The sequence below is a fragment of the Chenopodium quinoa genome, unplaced genomic scaffold, assembly GCF_001683475.1.
Source record: "Chenopodium quinoa cultivar QQ74 unplaced genomic scaffold, ASM168347v1, whole genome shotgun sequence".
Lineage (NCBI taxonomy): Eukaryota > Viridiplantae > Streptophyta > Magnoliopsida > Caryophyllales > Amaranthaceae > Chenopodium > Chenopodium quinoa.
The window spans coordinates 4,415,091-4,439,214 of NW_018742484.1; the positions used below are offsets into that span (position 1 = coordinate 4,415,091).

The window sequence follows — 24,124 nt, forward strand, 5'->3', positions numbered from 1 at the left end:
ATTGAGGTGAGATGGTGGAATCTGGAAAATTTTCCATAGGTAAAGAGGGCTCGTTAATGGAGGTAGTTGAAGGTTGCATTGAAGAGGGCGGGTGAGAGGACGAACTCAATCAGATGCAATTGATGAAAATCTAGAAAGGTGAGGGTTTTTATTTTGTGGGAATCATTAGGGTTGATTAAATAAGAAAAGGGGAATGACAAAGGGTTAGCAAATTAGGTTAACAATTAATTAGTTTTTAACAAGGGTATTTTCGTAAATCTACAGGGTTAAATTTTACTAAAAAAGGAAAAAATTCAATTTGTTGCAAATAATAGATAGCGCCTATTTATAGTAAATGTTGCAGATAACCGTTAACAGAGGAAGTATATAATTTTTATATTGTATATATAGAACTGTAGAAAAATGGTCGCAATCTGACCGGATTCTAGTAATGATTCTATTGTTGAGTTCGAATATATCCCTTTTTGAGGATGATTGTTCTCCTAATTTAGATAAATTTGAAATTAATGATAAATTAAATATTTTAATATAAATTGAGAGAAATTCAGGTCTCTTTCGTGGTTGAAGAAATGCAAAAGAAGAGGCATGACGATTTTTGAAGGCTGATAAAAAAAAAGCAAAAATGAAGCAATTCCTCTCAAATAAAGTCTCAAGAATTAAACTAAAATCTTAAATTCTTAATACGAAATATGAAATATTTAATTTAATTATTTTCCTTGTTGCACCGGCAACGCGGCGGCTAGAAATTGTAGTGTACGTTAAGAACTCAAGTATTTCGGTCAATCAATTTTAAATTCTGGCATTTAATAGCCTTTTTCCACAGGCCACGTGAAAAAATGACAACATCTCACAAATCTTTGACAATTCCTTACAAAAAACAATTGTAGCACCAAAATTTCCTGATTTATCATCCTAACACCTTGTTTTTCTTATCGTATTCCTTTGAAGATTAAACTCCGTATAACTTTTGGAATAAAAATACAGTAGAATAATTATATAATGTACTACCACACAAAAATCTTGCTTTGACAATTCTTACAATTATCATGACTAATGCAATTGCACCAAAACACGGAATGAACATCAGATTAGCCGCCTCTTAACTAAGATGTTTCATTCTTAAGTGAAAACCAGATTTACACCAACTTAAGTAGCACCCACATTATTACTGAAGATATCTAGAGCATAGGTACGACATATACGAACAATTTAAGGATTGGTATGATGCGGGTTAAATTGACATGTGTTGGATTTGAGTCCGTCGGGTATCTCTTTAGCTTAATTTTTTTTTTAATAAAAAAAATCTATCAAATTGATCATGACTCGGTCAATCCATATCATCTAAAATTTCGATAAAAGTCGAAGTTCAACATATCATTAAGAGCCAATGCTCTGAACATGGAATAACAAACTCAAAACATCTAAGGACACCAATTTATGTGATATGACAATAATTACGAGTATGCCCTTTCAATTTTTTAACCCATTAATTCATTCAGCAAAGTTATTGCACCTCACAAACAAGTTGCACGTACTATTTCAACACCAAATTAAAATGACCACTTTATCATTCATGACACCATCCCTCGTTGAAGACCTGATTTCTCCTATGAGAGCAATTATAATACTTGTAGAATATTGTTAATTAAAGTTTTATACAAAGAAGGTAACATGAATTGGTTATATACTTATATTAATGTTATCGGTAAAGTAAGAGAAAATATAGTAGGGACTAGAGGGGCTTTGTTAATTAAATTGAACAAAAAAATTTAATAGATGATCAATCCCACATGAAATTAAAATGTGGCCTTAATGTTAACAATGAGGTTTATGAGAAATGTTATCATAACATTTTGACAATTTATACATTACATGTAAGTTATAAGAACTACTCCTTGAAGAAATATACATAATATCCATTCTCAAAGATTCAACGGAGTTGGTTTTATAAATTTTTATCTTTTGCAACCCTATTACTTTAATTTACATACTTTCCCCTCTTACCCCACTCTATTACATTTATATGTCCACTTTCTCTTATGTTATCCACATACTATTTACTTCACGTGTGTTACTTCATATACATATTTTATTACTTATGATATTATAATATACCAACTCATTTCTATACAAGAGTCTAAAACTTACTATTTCAAAACAAAAAAAATTAAATAAATAAATAAAAAAGAATACCAGACTCTAAAACTTAAGGAAATATGTATTATAAATTTTACCAACAATTATTAAAAAATATGGAGTATTAATGATTAAAGTTTAGAGTTAACGGACATAAAAATTACTGTAATAACTAATAAGAACTTGTGTTGTTACATGTATTGAGAAACAACCCCTGCCAATCGAGAACATTATCATGTTATGCATATATAGCTCTTCATTGACTGCCTCTTGCTTTGACTATTTCTTCCATTCAGTATTATCACGTCTAGCGCAATAGTTGCAGCAGAACACGCAAAGAAAATCAGAGTAGTCACATCAGCCGCCTCCAAACTATATATAAATACCCCTCGTCATCTCTGCATTTCCTCACATCAAAAACTATCACACAATAATAATTACCAAAATATACCATTTCATCATGAGTCCTTTATCTGCTTCTCTTGTTACACTTCTACTTTCCATCATTACCATCACCCATGCAACCACCATCACCGTAGTCAACAACTGTGACTACACCGTGTGGGCTGCTGCCGATCCAGGAGGCGGCCAGCAACTCGCTAAAGGAAACACCTGGGACGTAAACCCTGCACCCGGAACCAAAATGGCACGTATCTGGGGCCGAACTGGGTGCAACTTTGATGGCAATGGCAACGGCAATTGCCAAACTGGAGGCTGTGGAAAACTAGTGTGTGATCCGGGCAATTGGGGTACTATCCCAAAGACTCTGTTTGAGTATGCTCTAGCACAACCCAATAATCCAACTGACACCATCGATATCTCCCTTATCGAAGGCTTCAATATCCCTATCTCTTTCACTCCCACTTCCAACTCCGGCGCACTTGATGGGAAGTGTCGTACAATTAGTTGCACGGCTGATATTAACGGGCAGTGCCCTCAGAACTGGAAGGTTCCGGGTGGATGTAACAGTCCTTGCACGACACAAGGGATCGGAACGTGTGGTGCTAATGGTGACTCTACATTTTACAAGCAAAGGTGCCCTGATGCTTACAGTTTCCCTGAAGATGATCAAAGCAGCACTTTCGCTTGTCCTTCTGGAACTAATTACAGGCTCACTTTCTGCCCTTGAACATTGATGAACAATTAACAAGGGTGTCATAATAAATTGATCCTTGCTTTTATTATTACTTATACATGTGATACTTCATACGCTACATGACATGTTGAATTAAAGTTATAGATTGATGGAAATTCAACTATATGTGTAATTAGCTAGAGCTATTCTTATAAGTTCAGCTCTAGAATTCTGTATTTTCAGCTGAAAATAACGATCATAATAATAATATCCAATGTTGTGTTTATTTATCCTTGTTTGTCTACTTTATACTTTTTTTTTTTTTGACAAGAATGTCTACTCTATACTTCGTCAATATATTAGAATGTTTTTTGTGCCATATGCAACCATTATTTTTCAGAAGATTTGTCAAAAAATAAACAAAATGTTATGCAGTTAGCTCAAAATAACTACCTCCATTTCGTATTATTCGCAACAAAAGAATATTTTATGTCTTACAAATAATACTCCTTTGTTGCGAGTAATGTGAAACGGAGGTAGTATAAGAAACCCTTTTAATTAACTAATAGTAAATTGACTTTTTTAGGGTATTTTCCTATAATGAATCGGGGTAATCAGTTGATTATTAGATTATTATTATAACACGTATCATAATATCATTGTTTCTCTTTTAATTTTTTTTTAGTAAAAATAGTTTTTTTATTTAATTGATTAAAAAAATTAAATACCCCTCTCTCGCTCCATAGCTGCCCCCACACTGCTCTCCCGCCGGCCAATTAACCATTCCAGAATACCCCTGCTTGCCAGCCGACCACTGCAGACCACCCAGCTGCAGGTTGTAGAACTTTTGACCTAACATGAAAAAATGCATTGAAAAGGTCTTACTTTTACTTAAGGATTAATACCATTTTTTAATCCCAATTTTGACCAATTTATTTTTATTAATCCCAACTTTGATATGGCCTATCATTCCTCATACCCAACCGGTTTCTTAACCTGTTGTACCAGGTCACTTGACACATGTCAAGTCCTGATTGGTCCAAAAATTTTTTTTTTAAAAAAAAAACCACATAAACCAGCCAACCACCTCCATCCCACCGCAGCCCCACCGCCTCCTCCCTAGCCCCCACCGGAAACCACCATCTCCCTCCCCAATCCCACCGAAAACTACCAAATTCTCCCAAAACCACCTGCAGCTTCACTCCGTTCCCCCAAAACCACCCGCAGCCTCACTCTCTTCCCCCAAGTCCACTCACAGCCCCCACCTTCGTTCTTCTCTTGAAACCACCATCAAGCCACCATTTTCACCCCTAACTTCTCCCGCAACCATTGAAACTCCAACCCCCTTCACCAAAACCCATTTCTAGCGGATCTAGGCGGAAAGAAGATAAGGAGGGAGGTTAGGGTAGTTTCGCAAGCGGGGAAGCAGGTGGGAGGGTGGTGGTTTCGCGGATGGTAGAGGGTTGGTTTGAGGCGATTTCGGGGGTGGGGGGAAGGGAGGGGGTAGTTTCGGGGGTGGGGGGAAGGAAGGTGGTTGTTTTCGTCGGAGAGGAAGGGGAAAGGGGAGGTTTCTGGCAAGGTGGCGGCAAATTCCGGCTGGGGCTAGGGGGATGGAGGTGGTTGGTAGGGAGGAGAGTTTTTTTTTTTTTTTTTTAATTTTTAATTTTTAATTTTTAATTTTAATTTTTAGTTTTTCTGTTTTTTTTTTAATTTATTTTAATTTTTTGAAGCAATTAACATGTGACACGTGTCTAAAGTTTTTTTTTTGAAGCAATTAACATGTGACACGTGTCTAAAAAAGAAAAAAAAAATTTAACCCTTTCATCAGGTTACCGGTTTTTGGGATTGAAGAATGATAGGCCACCTTAAAGTTGGGATTATTGAGGAATAATCCAAAGTTGGGATTAATAAAAATAAATTGGTCAAAGTTGGGATTAAAAAATGGTATTAATCCTTTACTTAATCAAAAGGTTGAATTATTTATTTTGAGCAAATCACGCAAAGATTAGCTTATTTTTGACAATTTTTCCTTATATTTTTTTTAATTATTAAAATAGAAAAGAAAAAAAATCTAAAAGGTTGTTAAATTATTCTTAATTGACTTATATGTTTAAAATATCAATATTTATTATTTATTACCAATAAATAGTTAGAAAAAATTTCCGGGAATAATCCCACCTTTTGAGCATCCACGATAAATAATCCTACCTTTGGGATTTTTTTTAATAATCCCACCTATACCCAATCCGCTCAAAATGGTCCCGGGTGACCAGTAACCGATTGAAGTGGTAATTTTTTTTATTAAATTTATTTTACACGTGTCACAATTTGATTTGTCCAAAATTTAAAAAAAAAGTAAAATCAATTAAAAAAAAAACCACCATCACCAACTAAGTTTCAGCCACCACCATCCCCACACACCACCCAAATCCAAGACCGCGGAACTACCACCCTATCCAGCCCCGAAACCATCGCCACCAAGAAACCACCGCGGCACCGTGCCGACTAGGATCCCACCCCAGCTAGCCCAACCCCAAAACCCCTTCGAAAAATCGCAACCCACCAAACCAACCCCTTCGAAAATTCGCAACCCACCAAATTGACTAGGAAACGGCGTGAATCGAGATCAATGGTGGACGAAGCAATCGGAATAGGGGATAGGGAAGACCAACGCGGCCAGAAAAGGGATGGGGGAGGGGGAGGGGGCTAGGATCGGGACGGGAAAGGGGTTTTCGAGGGGAGGGGGCTGGGTTTGATACGGGAAAGGGGTTTATCGGGGTCAGTCACAACGTCGTGTCGGAGCTGTCGTTGGGGGCTTGGTGGCCGGAGTAGTGGGCTGGGGATTAAGCTCAGGTGATAGTGGTGGTTAGGGGTGAGCAAGACCGGGTAATACCCGGATCCGGAACCGGTTATAACCGGGTCCCAAGAATTGGAACTAGTCTCGGAACCGGTTAATACCGGATCCAAATTTTTTGGAACTGGTCCCGGACCCGGTAGGAACCGGTTCCAAAACCGGGTACTCGGTATTATTCAAAGTAGTAAAATACTGTTTTTTTCTTTATAATTGTTATACAATATATTATTATATATAATGGAATTTTGCAGGCTAGTTATATTAACATAATAATATCCCTAAATTAGTTTTGGAGGCTAGCAAAATACAAATATTTCAAAATACAAATATTACAAACTAATAAGCCAAAAAGTACCAATTCAACAACCTAAAATATCATTACAACAAACTTCAACAATGCTGCAAAGTCCAAACAGCCAAACATAACCAAAACAACTACTTAAATAAAAGTTCAGACAAAAAAAGGGAAGAAAAGGAAGGGCAGCAACAGGCAGCAGCTAAGCACACCATCAGCAGGCAGCAGCTGAGCACACCATCAGCCAGCAACAAGACCAGCAGCAAGTCAGCAACTATCTAAGCAACGGAGAAAGACAGCATACAACAGACAACAAAGCAAAGAGGCAGCAGCCAACAAGGAAGCACAAATTCCCTATAAACAAAAGCCAAAATGTCCTTAGAATATTTGTCATTTGATATCTTTTCATACAATATAATTAAGAATACAATTATACAAACCTTTGTCACATCAATTATTTCCAACAAATTCATTAACTTGTGTGATGCTAGTGTCACTACCATCCAATTCTAAAAAAACAGTAAACAATATAAGTAATAAACTTAGAGAAATAAAATAGATAAATATACAAAATAATAGAAGTATTAGTGTATTACCTTCTTCATATTTTTCAACATCCTCAAGGAAGCGCTCAATATCAATGCATACATTTGACGCCCTTAACCAATCTTGAGTACAAACTAAAGCTTCCACCATATTTGGCCCCAAACTACTACGAAATTGATCAAGTATGCGACCCGATGTACTAAATGCGGATTCACTAGAAACCGTAGAAATTGGTATAGCCAAAATGTCCTTAGCCAATGTTGACAATACTTTGTATTTGTCACTTTTTTCTTTCCACCAACCCAAAATATCAAACATTTCCCCTTCAACCCTTCTCTCCCGAGCTTCTTCAAGATAATAATCCAATTCACTTTTTTCAACAATAAAATCACTTTCTTCCTCATCAAAATCATCATAAAACTTTTTCATTTGCTCACTATTCGAAGAGCTCAAGTTTTCAGAACCATTATCCACATTGGCAACATTAATATTACGATCATTCTTGGAAGAGGAAGAAGCAATAATAGCATCATAATGGTTAAATAACTTCTGAACATTGTCATACAAATTGTCACAAATAACATCGACTTTGGCAAAGTCGTTAGGATAAAGTTTTTTAAAAGGATACTTCAAAAACCTAAGCTTATATCGAGGATCTAAAACAACCGCAACTAACATCATGATATTAGTTTTACCGAGATCCCCATAATACTTATCAAACTTTTCCCTCATTTGTCTACCCATAATACGAATATCCATATTTGTAGAGTTTTTCCATTCTATCAAACAACTTAACACCTCCAAAACCTCGTGAAAATACAAGTTTGTAGTAACATATAAACTACCCGACATTTTCTTTGTAGACTCATAAAATAATTTCAAACACAAAGACAACACTTTAGCATTTACCCAATCTTCTTTTGTAGGTACTCCATCCTTGAGTTCCCTACTAAAATCAGGATCATCTTCCGCAAACCTATTAAAAGCTTTTTCAAATTTCAATGCGGTTTCAAGCATGAGAAAGGTAGAATTCCATCTAGTTGCCACATCAAGACAAACTGAACCTTTACAAGAAACTTTAACCAACATAGAAGAGTGTGCAAACAATTTAGCTCTAGAAGGTGAACTCCTCACATATCTAACAGCAGCACGAATTCGAGCAATCGAAGACTTCACACTAGATAAACCATCTTTCACAATCAAATTTAGAACATGACAAGCACATCTCATATGAAAAAATGAACCCTCCAAAACAAGTTTATCATGAAAATGTGTTTTCAAATATCCAACCGCCACATCATTTGAACTAGCATTATCAACAGTTAAAGAAAACAATCGATCCTCAATCTCCCATTTAAGAATACATGCCTCCACAACTTTTCCAATTTCCTTACCTTTATGACTATCCATTAATTGAAAATTTAAAATTCTTTTATGCAACTTCCAATTATCATCAATAAAATGAGCAGTCAAACAAAGATAATTAAAATTTTGAATGGAGGTCCAACAATCAGTTGTTAGTGACACTCTCGATTTCAAACACCCAATTAAGTTCTTTAATTTTCCACTTTCACAAACAAATATATTCTTCACATCTCTTGCAACTGTAAAACATGAAGGTATATGAAATTGAGGTACAACAACACTACAAAAATACCTAAAACCTTCACGCTCAACAATAGAAAATGGTTGTTCATCAACAATAACCATTCTTGCCAAACCAAGTCTACAAGCAGTTTCATCAAATTTCCAATTAGAGACTATAGTAGCATCAGATTCAGGAGACTTGTAAACAGAAATGAGTTTTTGCTTTTTATCTACATTTGGAGGGTATTTTGAACATGCACCAAGGTGTTTCTTTAATGAAGAAGTTCCATTATTAGTATTGATTAGGGGATTTTGCTCCCACCAATCGAAATGCGCCACGTGGGCCAATCAGGTCCTGCCAAGTGTCCCCCAGCTGGAACTGTCAGGGCTTGCCACGTGGCACACGCTTATTCGTCCACCTTGGACCTATTATGTCATGACACGTGGCATACTCCATGCCTAATGGAGAAACCGGCCACCCAGGCCCAACTTCCGAGGGAAGCCCAATCAGCCCTAGGTTAACCTAAACCTAGGATTGACACGTTTCCCAAGGTTATAAATACCTCCCTTAATCCTCATTAAGGGGGGGGAACAGGCTAAAAACGCAGATTACACACATGAAACACTCTCACCTAGAGAGACCCAATCACTTTAATTTCCGCATTAATTACTCCTTAATCAAGTACTAACTTGACCGTCGGAGGCGGAGCTCCCACCACCAGGAGTCTCCGTTGTTTTGCAGGTACAGGCGTCCGGTTCCAGTCTCGGAATTGTAACTCTCCCGCAGGACATCAGAAAACCCCGAAACATTTTGGCGCCGTCTGTGGGGAGAGTACTTCTGAGATGGCATCCACGTTTGTACCGACTCCTGAAGATAAACGTCCCCTGGACGACCCTCTAGTTCAGTCGGACCACGATACTGAGAATGAATTTGAAGTTGAAGCTCACACAGCTTCAGACGGGACCCTAAGGGCCCGACGTACCCGTCATACCGAAAGGAGGGAACCGGAACATCTTCATACAGGAAGCGAGCCAGCAGGCGCACCGCCTGTTCGGCAACAGCCGACAGATGGGTCTGCTCCCATCACAAGGAGTGAACTCATGACCTTCATGAGGGACTTCAAGGGAGAAATTCAAGAGTTGATCAACAAGAAGCCGCCTGCTCTGGACAAGGAGCAGTCGGCTAAGAAACCCTCCACTTCACAGAAGAGGAAGCCAGTTCAAGGGCGAGAGACGACTCCTCATCCTAAATCTAGGAAGCGGGAGCCGACTGCCCTTGATTTCACAAAATACCGTTTTCCTACTCCAGGAAATAGGAAACTTGTTCGTCATATTCAGGCGGACGAGTCGAGGAAAACATTCACAGACGCTCGGCTACTGCTAGAGCAGAAGAAGAGTGACCGATTGTCAGAGTCGACCTCTACTTCAAACTTCCAAGACAGTCTGCGAAATACCTCGATGAGGCATACTCAGTCGTATCATGAGAGTCAGTCAGGCGGCACCTCCCGTCAGTCCGGCTTTCATAGCGACTAGGCGGTACCAAACTTACCGTTTGTACCGCAACAACAGTATTTTTTACAGCCACCTCCGTTTGGTGGACATGCAGCAAAAAACGTTCAACCTATGGACTGGCAGCTACGGTTGCTTAGACTTGGCGAAAAGCCGTCGGCCTTCTCCAAGGAAATTACTGAAGCCGCTCAGCCGGCCAAAGTGAAAAATGTATTAGTAGGCGCCTATGACGGCACTACTAACCCAGAAGACCATCTGATGGCATTCACCAACCTGATGTACCTTCAAGGGTTGGATGATCCCACTTGGTGCTAGTGTTTCCCAGCGACTCTCAAAGGAATCGCACAACAATGGTTCGGCAACCTGCCGACTGGTTGTGTAAATAACTTCAGGACGCTTGCTTACTTATTCACCTCCAACTTCGCCATGAACATCCCTGCGAAGAAGACGACCCTTGATTTAGGAACAATTCAGCAGGGCGAGAAGGAGGGGCTTCGTTCTTACATCAGGCGGTTTAACCTGATGAGAATACAGATTCAAGGGTTACCGGATGAAGTAGCCTATATTGACTTTTTCACAGGTCTCAAAGACGGGTCGACCTTCAAATTTGATTTGGTACGAAAGAGGGTGGCGACTCTTCAAGAGGCCTTGATTGAAGCGGAAGCCTATATACAGGCGACTGATCTTTGTAGTACGGTAAAACAGTCAGACGGGAGAAGGTCCGACAAAAGAGAAGGACGACAGAAACAGTCGTCAAACAAAGATGAGAAGAGAAAAGAGGTTTAGGCGGTTGATTCCTCTAAACAGCCGTCCCAGAAGAAGAAAAAAGAATTCAAACCATACTCCCCAAAGTATGCGTTTAACAAGGATAGCCAATTTATCCTAAAGGAAATCAAGGGAAGGATCTCAATTGAGAAGCCGGTCCCCATGAAGGGTTCTGCGAACAGTTGGAACCAAGAAAAATTCTGTGATTATCATGAAGATGTTGGTCATCACACCAATGAATGCATCAGTCTCATGCGGTATCTGGACCGCCTGGCTGAGCAAGGTGATCTTGACACTTATGTCAAGAAATCTACGGGGAACACTTCCTCAAAAAAGCAGTCGGCCAAAAAGAATCAAAAGGCCGACAGCTCCGATACAGATGATGCAGTCGTCTACACCATTGCAGGCGGCTTCTCAGGAGGCGGCCCCACTATTAGGGGCAACAAAGACAATATCAAACGGTTAGATGTAAATTCCGTTCACCAAGAACGGCCCTCCAAATATTCATTTCCTGAGATTGTCATCACTGAAGAAGATCTAGGAGGGGTAAGAGGGCCGCATGACGACCCTATCGTTATTGAATGTAAAGTGGCCAACCAGAGAGTTGGCCGAATCCTCATAGATAGCGGAAGCTCCTCAGATCTCATCAGTAGCAAATGTCTGTCGAAACTAAAATATCAGACTGATTGCATACATCCGGCCTCCCACCCTTTAGTAGGGTTTGGAGGAGGAGTCGTCCACCCAGTGGGACGAGTGGATTTACCCATCCGCCTGGGCGAAAAAGGGGAAGGACGACACATGGTAGTCCGGTTCCTGGTAGTAGAAGAACTCTCGGCCTACAACATGATTCTGGGACGACCAACCCTGAATAATTCCAAGGCTGTTATAATCCCATCTCTTATGTTGCTCAAGTTTGAGAGGGATAATGGAACAGTCGGGTCCCTAAGGGGAGATCAGAGGATAGCCCGAGAGTGCTATCTCTCGGATGTCAAGCCCACTGTTATGGCCACTGGGTCGAGTGGTGAAAAAATAGACCTTGACAATGTCAAGGAGAGTGCGCCTGTTCAAGAAGCAGGCGGCAAGAAGAGGAAGGCATCCCAGACAGGGGCCGCAAGAAAAGACAGAAAATAGCAATCATTGGCAGAGGAGCGGTCGGATGAATTCCGCCCTCAGCCGGCTGGTGAGCATACGGACTTGATCTTAGACGATTCACGTCCTGAGCGAACAGTCAAAGTTGGGACGACTGCTTTGAGAGTCCTGGGTGACGACTTTCACAAACTATTGAAAGAATACAAGGACATCTTTGCATTCGAAGTCCATGAAATGCCAAGCATTAGTCCTGATCTGGCGGTACGTAAACTGGCCGTGGATCCGAAAAAGAAGCCGGTACGGCAGAAGAAGCGGAACCATGGCGAAGAAAGAAGTTAGGCGGCAGCCGCCGAAGTTAAAAAATTACTTGATGCAGGGTTCATTCGGCAATGTTACTTCCCAGATGGGTTGCAAATGTGGTGCTTGTTAAAAAGCCGAATGGCACCTGGCGAATGTGTGTAGACTACACAAACTTAAACAAGGCGTGCCCCAAAGACAGTTACCCTCTTCCTAAAATTGATAACCTGGTCGACTCAACAGCCGGCCATGCTTTGATGAGCTTTATGGACGCCTACTCTGGTTTCCATCAAATTCCTTTATGGAAGAAAGATCAGGAGAAGACGGCATTCGTCACTGATCAGGGGTTATACTGTTACACGGTCATGCCGTTTGGTCTTAAGAATGCCCCGGCCACTTTCCAGCGAATGATAAACACTGTGTTCTTTGATCAAATTGGGAGAAATGTCGAGGCATATATTGATGATATGATTGTCAAGTCTAAACTTCAGAAAGATCATCTGTCGGACCTCCGAGAAACTTTCGCCACACTCAGGCGGCACCATGTCATGCTCAATCCCAAGAAATGTGTCTTTGGAGTTGAGTCTGGGAAATTTCTCGGATTCCTTATCAATCAGAGAGGAATAGAGGCGAACCCTGAGAAGGTGCAGGCGGTCATTGACATGCAGTCGCCTCGTACCATCCGAGAGGTTCAGAAGTTAACAGGTTGTCTGGCGGCCTTGGGAAGATTTCTAAGCCGATCAGGCGACAAATGCCTATACTTTTTCCAGGCAATTAAGAAAAAGGCAAGGTTTTAATGGGGGCCGGATGCTGAGGCGGCCTTCTAGAAATTGAAAGTTCACTTGCATTCCTTGTCGAGGCTGGTCAGCCCTTTGCCCAAAGAAGTACTCTACATGTACCTGGCCGTCTCTGATCATGCGTTAAGCGCTGTTCTCCTTGCCGAGAGAGATGGATGTCAGCTCCCGGTCTACTTTGTCAGTCATGTACTGAAAAATGCCGAGTTGAGGTATCCCTTAGTGGAGAAATTTGGTCTTGCACTCTTCATGGCTGTTAAAAAATTGAAGCCCTACTTTTTGGCACATGCAGTCGTCGTGTATACAGACCAACCTATCAAGCGGCCACTGACCATCATGGAGTCGTCAGGCCGAATGATCAAATGGGCCATAAAGATACAGAGCCTCGAAGTCACTTTCGAGCCTAGAAAAGCAGTGAAGGGGCAAGCCTTTGCTGACTTTATTGTTGAGATGACTCGTCCTCCTGACTCTCAAGTTTTAGACCAAGTCTGGAAGGTATATGTGGATGGAAGCTCTACTTCAAATGGTTGTGGAGCAGGCGTCATATGTCAGTCGCCAGAGGGCGACGGGTACGAGTATGCTCTCCGCTTCAGTTTTCAGGCCTCAAACAATGAGGCAGAATATGAAGCTTTACTAGCCGAAATTCGCATGTGCAAGGCGGAAGGGGCAAGAAAAATAGACGCCTGTTCCGATTCACAATTGATAGTGAGTCAGTACAATGGCGAATACGAAGCAACCCATCCGGCCATGATCAAATATTTACAGGCGGTCCGACAAGCAGTCGGCTCCCTTGAGGATTTCCATCTGACCCAAGTGCCGAGATCAGAAAACAACCAGGCGGATGCACTTTCAAAATTAGCATCATCCGCCTCCTGTGATACTCCTCGAACTGTTTTTTGGGAAGTAATGGAGAGGAGAAGCATTGAGGAAGAACCTATTGGAATCTTAGACAGAAGCTCAACCTGGATGGATCCAATCAGGGCATATCTGACAAATGGTACCCTGTCGGATGATCATCAACAGGCGGCAGCACTGAAAAAACGAGCAACCAGTTTTGAAATAATAAAGGGAGAACTTCACAAAAGGGGGTACCTTCAACCCTTCATAAAGTGTGTTACTCCAGAAAAGGGACGAGAGATTCTAGACGATCTTCACTCTGGTTACTGTGCTTCCCATATAGGCGGTAGGACGCTTGCTCAACGGGCAAGGCGGCAGGGCTACTTTTGGCCTACTTTAGAAGCAGATGCGATGGTGATGGTGAAAAAATGTGACAAGTGCCAAAGGTTTGGCAAACTAATTCACCGTCCGGCTACTGACCTCAGTACCATTCATAGCCCACTACCGTTTGCTAAGTGGGGCATGGATATTCTGGGTCCATATACGCCTGCTACAGGCGGAAGAAGGTACATACTTGTTGCCGTCGACTACTTCACTAAATGGGTAGAGGCGGAGGCTGTAAAGGGAATCAAGACGAAGGATGTAATTTCATTCATTTGGAAAAATGTCATCACTCGGTTCGGGGTTCCCATGTCTATGGTTTTTGATAATGGTCCCCAATTTGAGACGCCTGTTCTCAAAAGCTGGTTGGGTGACCAAGGAATTGCACACTACTTTGCATCTGTCGGCCGTCCACAAGCAAACGGCCAGGTAGAAGCCTTTAATAAAATCATCTCAGACGGTCTCAAGAAAAAGATTGAACGATCAGGCGGCCTATGGGAGGATGAATTACCACATGTTCTCTGGGCCATTAGGACGACTGAAAAAGGGGCGACTGGAGAAACTCCATTCCTCCTAACTTATGGTGCGAAAGCTGTTCTTCCAATAGAACACTACGAGCCGACTCTTCGAGTAATGCTATATGACGAAGAGGCAAACTGGGAAGCCATGCGCCTGACATTAGACTCACTTCCTGAAAGGAGGGGCAATGCTGTCTTGCGCCATGAAATTTACCGTCTGAGAATGACTAGATCATACAACAAAAAAGTACACAGGCGTCCACTCAAAGTGGGGGACTTTGTACTTAGAAAAATGGAAGCAGTTGGTAGGGCTAATGAGTCTGGTAAACTAACTCCCACCTGGGAAGGACCCTACCGAATCTGTGAAGAGGTCAGGGACGGTACCTACCGTCTGGGAACACCAGACGGACAACCGTTGCCTCGAACTTGGAATGTAGATAATCTTAAGAAATATTTCTTTTGAATGATGTAAATAGTCAAGGGCTACTTAATAAAAGTTTGCATACTTAATATTCAATTTTGTACTAAGAGGGGCATGCCTGCTGACAAACAGTCGGCTACTCTCCATGTTTAATTTTTATTCTTACTTAAGAGGGGCAGGCCGCCTATACATTTACAGTCGGCTACTATCCATTGAGTATTTTACTCTATCTTCAAAGGGGCATGCCGTCTGTACCTTTACAGTCGGCTACTCTCCATTGAGTATTTTACTCTATCTTCAGAGGGGCATGCCGCCTGTATCTTTACAGTCGGCTACTCTCCATTGAGTATTTTACTCTATCTTCAGAGGGGCATGCCGCCTGTACCTTTACAGTCGGCTACTCTCCATTGAGTATTTTACTCTATCTTCAGAGGGGCATGCCGTCTGTACCTTTACAGTCGGCTACTCTCCATTGAGTATTTTACTCTATCTTCAGAGGGGCATGCCGCCTGTACCTTTACAGTCGGCTACTCTCCATTGAATATTTTACTCTATCACCATAGGGGCATGCCGTCTGGACATATAGTCGGCTACTCTTCATAGAAGAGGGTCGACTGGTTCCAAACACACAGCCACCCCCCTTATACTTAACTAAAAATGATTAGGGTCTGGCCGACCCTGTGCCTAAACAGGCGGCTACCCTCCTTTTACTTAGCACCTACGTTCACCAAGAACTAACCAAGGCCAAAGGCCGAATGATCAGACCAGGCGCCAAGCCAACTGATCCAATCTTCAAAAATAATACGACCTGTCCCAACATCGTAGCAGGCGTCCGGCGGCATCCCTCCGGATGAAATTCGTCGCAGAGAGCAGCTCCCTTTTGGGTGGAACATTGCTCTATAAACTAATTACACGGCACCTATACGACTGTCCCCAAGGGCAACCACGTAGCCGTTTTTGAGACAAGGATAACTCTATCACTAACCAAACCAGTGGTAGCAGTTGACATCTGAGTCAGATGACCGCCTGTATTACTTGGGATAAATGCAGGGGGTACCTCTTGAGTTAATAGCCAACAAACATTGGCGAATCAAAAGGTTCAGCCGGCCTCCGCCGCCTGGTACCTTTACTACTCAAGCAGGAGTGACAGCGACTGAGTAACACCAAAGTTAACTCATAGTCACTCTCTCAAACTTAGTATGGAGCCTAAAAGGTATGAGTCGTCCGCCTGTTTTTAGCAAACAGGGGCTCTCAACCACTACTCCTGCTAGGTTAACAACCTATGAGTTAAAAGCCAACAAACATTGACGAATAAAGGGGAACAACCGGTACAAGCCGCTTGATACCTCTACTAATCAGTTGGCAACTAGGTAACAATCATGTTTACTTGGTCAAACCACTTTCCTACTTGGTTAATTTTACAAATAACAGGACCGCCTGCCTAAAGGGGATCCAGTCTTTAAAATGGTTCGAATACCGATTGGATAAATGGCCGACTGATCGTCTAGCCTGGAAACAGACAACCAGTCGTCCAGGGGCATAGGCGGCGTGACTAACTATCCGTACCTATCTGCAACTATCGGCCATGTAAAACAGTCGGTATAGTGTACAATTGGATATCAGAATATTCAATACTTAAACAAATTTGAAGCAAAACAAAAAAAATTCATTAAAAAGAAGCCGGTCATTAAAGACCGGAAAAATATTCAGAGCCCCGGCCCCCTGGCCGGGTAAATACAAACAAACGGCACGCAGGCCGTGGAAAGAAGATATAAAGCTTAAGAAGGGGGCAGATCTTCAATATTAGCAGCTGCCACCTGGTCAGCACTCTTCTTGCTGGACTCGGCTTCAGCTGCATCCTTCTTTGATGCATTACCCCCAAGCGCCACTACCGGCTGGTCCTCTTCCTCCAACGCCTCCTCCAACGCCTCTTCCTCAGCAACCGCCAGGATCTCTTGATTATATCTATCAGAACACTGGCGGTACGTTTTTTCCCATGAGGCAAAGTCGGCATTGGGGAAGAGGCGGCCCCAAGTCATGCGCTGGATTTGAGCAGAGTCTTCCATCATCTCCCGGACCAGCTCTTTCTTTTCTTGCTCGGCCTTTTCCGAGAGCTCCTGAGTAAGACTCTTCTCCTGGGTCACCAGGCGTACCTTTACGCTCGCCAAGGATTTCTCCAAGGTTTCGTATGAGGACATCTTTTGGCGAAGAGGTCTCAGCTCGGCCTTGAGGTTGTTGATGGTCGCCTCCAGCTCGCTATTCCTCTTCTGGGCCGCCTCTAACTGAGCCCGGATAGCGGCGGTAGCCTGCGCCTGATAATAAAGAATATCAATGGTCAGAACTTCATTTTGGGCAATTTGAAACATTGCCTTATCACAGTCAGAGGCGGCCATAGCTTTTGCAGCCTTTACCTCTTTGTTCTTCCGGTCAAGCGGCTTGCGAAGGCCGTTCACTCGGAGCAGGGCCTAAGTAAAAAGGGGAACAGGCGTCAGTTTCCAAACAAAAAGAAAACAGGCGTCCTGGAATTCAAATACTCAAAAATATGCTAAGTATACCTCAGCAAGGACCCCTGCAATCCCATCTAGGTCAAGGGTGCCGACACCCCTGACCGCCTCCCTTTCAGCTGGAGGAACGACCTTGATCATAGACTTGGCCACCTAGACCAAGTCAGGCTCCTGAGGGCCGGCTGCATCAAGCATAAACAAACGGATTAGACCTAGTAAAGAAGGGAGCAAGTCTAAAATTTACAAGGATAATTTCATACTTCTAGGTGGCCCAGCTGGAGTTTTAGAAGAAGTGGCCGACTGTTTCTCAGCCGCCGCTTGTTTCCTGGCAGAACCAGGAGAGCTCGCAACAGTCGTCCTCCGGGCCTTGGAGTCCGGCTGTTGGGAAGAAGAAGCTCTTGGGGCGCCCGTCTAAAAAAGAAGAAAAGATTCAGTATATGCATAAACACAACTCCAAAAAGAGGGTGAAAGGTTCGAAGCCCACCAAGGGTGCCCCCTTGTTGGGGGAGTCGGTTGAAGACTGTTGCATGATGGAGGCCCGCAACATGGCCGCCGCAGTCTTGGAGGCGGTAATTTTGCTCATGGCGTCCGCTGCAAAAACAAATAGCAAAGTTAATAAAAGTCATAACAAGAAATGCATGGAACAACAGAGTATTCGACAGGCCGGCTACCTCTTAAGCACCGACTGCTGAGGCCACAGACGGCCAAAAAGTACTCGTCGTAGAGCCATTTGAAGCTCGGGACGCAGTGCAGGGGTACTTGCTCTCGTACCCCTGAAGTAGAGTTCACCCTCGACTCTACTTTGAAGAGTCCTTTATCTAGGATCTCTTTCTTAGCCTTGGGGGGAACAGGCGGCATACTGCGGCCGCCTGCAAGAAGGGGCGGATTCCTGTTCCACCTGTTGAAGCGCTTGTTCAGCTCTGTGTCTGAACTCTCAATGATGAGGAAGGTGCTCCGCCAGTCCTTCCATTTGTTTGCTTTACCTCTCGTCATGAGGTAGCCCCTGTGGCTCGTCAATTGATACCAGCCGGTACCGCCTGCCTTAGGGGTCCGGCTGAGGTAGTTCATGTGGGCGAAAGCCTCGAAGCTCGGCTCCACCCCGTGCAGTTCGCACCCGGCCACATAGCCGAGTACGTTGACCCAGGAGTTCGGGGCTAACTTCCATAACCCCAACTCATACCCATCCAAGATCCGCTGAACAGCCGGATGTAGTGGGAAGCGCAGCCCAGCCTTGATGGCCGCCTCGTAGCAGCCAAAGCAGGCGCCATCATAACTGGTACCAGCCGGCCAGACGACTGTGTCTTCTGGATCTGGCACAAACACTAAAAAGCCGGGGCCCATTGTGTGGTTTGCGATAAAGCTCTCCACTTTCTCTTGCATGGCCGTGATCCGGCCCCGAGGTACCGTGCAGTAGTAGGGGGTATTTTGCTCTCGGTGAGAGGTGGATGGCTCCGCCCAATCGTCCCCCTTCTCAACTGCGTGAGAAAGCCTCGCCTCCTGCAGGCGACTGTTTTTCTCTTCTAAGTCCAGGGAAGCATGGCCAGAAGAGCTAGACTCGGAATCGTCCTCTAACGAGTCCGAAGAGGACGACTCCTCCCCTCTCCCGGAGGGGCCCGCCTCCTCTCCTTTAAAAGGAGCAGGAGAGAATGAAGAATTGTCAACTGTAAAATGGGAAGGGGTCACTTTGACTCCTCCCTCAGAACTGCCGGCTTTCAAGCCGCTTTGTTTCACTTCCACATCTGGCGCCTGGTCAGATGTTTCACTAATCGGCACCCTGTGGGAGGAGCCGTCTGAGTTTGAGATCCTGGCAGTCTTTTTTGTTCTGGCCATCATGCTCTGCATAGACACAGATACAGTCGGACTTTGTATAAAGGGCAAAGATGGGTCCAGAAAAGGGCAGGCGGCACTCCTAGTCCTAGATTCAGCCGTCCCCGGTGACCGGCTGATCACTAACCTAGGTCGTGTTGTGTGCTTCCGTGGTGCCATTTCAAAAAAGAATAAAACAAAGAGAAAATTAAGAGTAAGAGAACTGACGGTTACCTGAACGAGTGACGTTGATGGAGTTCTGAAAATCCTGTGCAGTCGGCTTGTCAGAGCAGGCGGTAGGCAGAAAGGGTCCAAAATGTCAGAGCAAGTTCAGGGGTTCGAATGTTCTCTCAAAAAGTTCTCGTGTGAAAATGACTGAAGTCAACACTCCCTTATATAGGCGAAGTGAGAAGGCGAAGGGTCACTTCCAGAATTCATAATTTGGGCGGGAGAATCTCTCGGCCTTTCGCCGAGTGACACCTGTAGCAGGCAGTCGCCTGTTACAGTGCGACACCTGTCACAGGTAACACGTGACCAATCACGTGCCACCTGTGAGGGGCAAATGATTAGGGGATTTTGCTCCCACCAATCGGAATGCGCCACGTGGGCCAATCAGGTCCTGCCAAGTGTCCCCCAGCTGGAACTGTCAGGGCTTGCCACGTGGCACACGCTTATTCGTCCACCTTGGACCTATTATGTCATGACACGTGGCATACTCCATGCCTAATGGAGAAACCGGCCACCCAGGCCCAACTTCCGAGGGAAGCCCAATCAGCCCTAGGTTAACCTAAACCTAGGATTGGCACGTTTCCCTAGGTTATAAATACCTCCCTTAATCCTCATTAAGGGGGGGAACGGGCTAAAAAACGCAGATTACACACATTAAACACTCTCACCTAGAGAGACCCAATCACTTTAATTTCCGCATTAATTACTCCTTAATCAAGTACTAACTTGACCGTCGGAGGCGGAGCTCCCACCACCAGGAGTCTCCGTTGTTTTGCAGGTACAGGCGTCCGGTTCCAGTCTCGGAATTGTAACTCTCCCGCAGGACATCAGAAAACCCCGAAACAAGTATTACCTGTTAGCATTTTCTCACAATATTTGCATTTGACTTGAACAATTTTTTTTGGTTACTGGATCTCTAAAATCCCAAAAATGGTTCCAGTATTCAGACTTCCTCTTGTCACCAACCTTGGTTGATTTGGTTGTTGCATTCTCGTTTCCAACCTCACTTTCATCATCCATAGGGACTGATGAATTGTCGGTATTGCTCATAGTTCTGAAAATTAGGAACAAATTAAACTTTAATAAGACAGAAACATTACAATCTCTGAATTGAAATTTTAACAAAAAAAAAATATAAACTACATAGTTACAAATCTTACAATCTATGAAAAATATGTCTGATATAGTTTAGATTTTCTTGTTTTTTGTTACAAATTGCACCACATCTAATATCTAATATCACTTACCAAGTTACCATACATAAATCTAACCAAATCAGCTTTTGAGACATAGTGACTTAGTGAGATAGAATATTCAGTAATGAGTATGAATGCAAATCAGACACTTCTACATACTGTGAGTTTAAAGCTATAATCTTTTGGACTATAGTTAGCAAGTTGTTGCATCATACTATATCAAATTAAAAATCACTTCATAATGCTATAATCAGTTAATCACTCTCATGTTCATATAAATGTTCAAGGTCTTCAAGGCTATAATGCTCGTCCTGCATTAGAATGTTTGTGGTTTTTATTGACTTTTCAAAACTAAATTCTTATGTAAATTTGAGTAATTATTAAAAGTTCTTATATGTTGTTTGTGTGTACGCAAACTCCACCCCAGAGGATGCTAATTAGGATCTAGAAATTGCTCATATTTCCTTCCTTTTAAGAGAGTCATAGTTAAATCAAACAATATACGGAACAAAGCTAAAGTGTAGAGAGTATATTAATTGATACACTATAAAATAAATTATCAAACATAATTTTGTTGAGACTTATTTGCTCGAATTTAATTTCAAATTGGGTCAAACACTGCACGAGAGTAAATTAGTACATTAAAATAAACAAAGTGAGAGTGATTATATGCAATATCAGGGAGTTGATTCTTCAATTAGGCATTACACAAATACATAGTACACACATCTCCAAAGAAAATGCAAGCAGCAATAAACAGTACCAGAGATCTACATATGCAAGATGAAACAAAAGGCAAACAAAGTGAGAAAAATACTTACGAAAGAGACAGTCGTTCGGTACTGGAGAAGACCGAGAATCAGTGAATTGATGAGAACGAAAGAGAGGATGAGATTTTGAGGAGAACAAAAGACAAGATGAGATTTTCAGAGGAGAACAGAGAAGATCGAGAATGAACAGAGAAGAACAAAACCCTAGCAAAAATGAATTCAATGAAATGAGGAGGCTTAGTGGCTGACAGAAACCCTAGCAGAAATGAATTGGATGAAATGGGCCTAATGTTGTATTGGACTGTGGATTGTTGGGTTTTTTAAAAAAAAAATTAATTTTTTATAACTAAATCAGTACCGGTTCCGGGTACCCGGATTGTCTGGATCCGGGACCGGGTACCCGGAACTGAAATTGGTTTAAATCGGGTACCCAGTGGGTACCGGGTCCGAAATTTTAGGACCCGGAACCGGTTACAACCGGGTCCGACATTTTGGACCCGGTCCCGGAACCGGTGGGACCAGTTCCGGGTCCGGACCCGACGGATCCTAACCGGTTCCGAATCTAGTACCGGGTACCCTGGGTCTTTGCTCACCCCTAGAGGATACCAATAAGTTCTTACACGACTATTTTTTTCTTATAAATCACAATAACTAGTCAAAATAAAGTTTATAAATCTCAAATTGTATCACCTAATTTGAAACCAAAAAGTACAAAAAAAAAAAAACTAAGAGAATGGAAGATTTATGTGATGGTACAGTACTTGTTGACTACTCCATACTCATTTTCACAATAAATACTATATGAAAGTTGTGACAATTTCTACTAATATACACTATCTGTTTTCAAAAGTTCAACTTATTTCATACTTTTATATTCCCCCCGTCTCATAATATAGTTCCTGTTTTCCTATTTTGGAAATCTAAAATGTTATTCTTATTTCTATATTTGGATAGTATGTAAAGATTATTATAACCTCACTTATTTTAACTTTATTCATTGTACTTCCTAAATTACCCTTGAATTTTGCACACGTCTTGTACTTTTATCCACTTTTTCTCTCTAACTTTTGTCTATGATTGTACTTTTCACTTTTATTAATGTACTTCATCCACTTTTTCCTCCAATTTCTTAAATACCGTACAAAAACACAAACAAGAACTACATTATGGAACAGAGGGGTAATATTTTTGCAAACTCGTGCTATTAACTTATTATCTTACATCCTTTCCTATCTTACTCCACTCAATTTACATTTTTCTGTCCACCCTCTCTTATGCTATCCACTTTTTCTATGTTTTGAGAGACAAACAATAAATTATTCAGGGACAATTTTCCCACGGAAATAACTCAAGGACAATTTTCCATACTCCCAAGTGAGCCAAGTCAACAATGTGCCAATGTGCCAAATCTTTTGACAACTCGATACAATTAAACTATCATTTAATTAACCAAAACTTACGCAAACAAGAACAAATTGGCCGCCTCTAAACTCTATATAAACACCCCTCATCATTTCAACATTTCCTCACATCAAAACTTCATTACATAATTTACTACCAAAATATACCATTACCATTTCATTTCATCATGACGACTTTATCTGCTTCCCTCGTTACAATATTTTTACTATCCATCATTACAATCACCCATGCAACCACCATCACCGTAGTCAACAACTGCGACTACACCGTGTGGGCTGCCGCTGATCCAGGAGGCGGTAGGCGCCTCACTAAAGGAAACACATGGAACGTAAACCCAGCACCCGGGACCAAAATGGCACGTATCTGGGGTCGAACTGGGTGCAACTTTGATGGCAATGGCAACGGCAATTGTCAAACCGGAGGCTGTGGTAAACTAGTGTGTAACCCGGGTAATTGGGGCACAATCCCAAAGACTCTATTCGAGTATACTCTAGCACAACCCAATAATCCAACCGACACCATCGATATCTCCCTTATCGAAGGCTTTAATATCCCTATCTCCTTCACTCCCACTTCCAACTCCGGTTCACTTGGTGGGAAGTGTCGTACACTTAGGTGCACGGCTGATATTAACGGGCAGTGCCCGCGAAACTGGAAGGTTCCCGGAGGGTGTAACAGTCCTTGCACAACACAAGGTATCGGAACATGTGGTGCTAATGGTGACTCTAAGTTTTACAAGCAAAGGTGCCCTGATGCTTATAGTTTCCCTAAGGATGATCAAAGCAGCACTTTTGCTTGTCCATCTGGTACTAATTACAGGCTCACTTTCTGTCCTTGAACATTCATCAACTATGGTCTTATAAAGTGCGCGATTTTCGCTTTTAGTATCACCCATGTTGTTAGTTCAATTCATATATACATACATGTGTTGTATTAAAGCTATAGATTGATGGAAATTCAACTATATGTGCAATAAGCTAGAGCTAGTTGATCTTATATGTTCAGCTCTAGCATTCTGTATTTTCAGCTGAAAAAAATAATGGTCGTAAACTCAAAATATATAATACGAAATAATAATAATGTTATGTTGTGTT

The 24,124-nt window shown here is 42.3% G+C and overlaps 2 protein-coding genes across 2 annotated transcripts; both read left to right on the forward strand.

Moving 5' to 3' along the window:
• Positions 1-2,530: 2,530 nt before the first annotated feature.
• On the forward strand, positions 2,531-3,501 carry LOC110719473 (osmotin-like protein OSML13). Its single transcript, XM_021898428.1, has one exon. It carries the CDS (start codon positions 2,597-2,599, stop codon positions 3,263-3,265), a length of 669 nt encoding a protein of 222 aa, XP_021754120.1. The 5' UTR covers positions 2,531-2,596; the 3' UTR covers positions 3,266-3,501.
• A 19,616-nt stretch (positions 3,502-23,117) lies between these two features.
• LOC110719474 (osmotin-like protein OSML13) lies at positions 23,118-24,124 on the forward strand. The gene has a single exon (XM_021898429.1). The coding sequence runs from the start codon at positions 23,197-23,199 to the stop codon at positions 23,866-23,868; it is 672 nt and encodes a 223-aa protein (XP_021754121.1). The 5' UTR covers positions 23,118-23,196; the 3' UTR covers positions 23,869-24,124.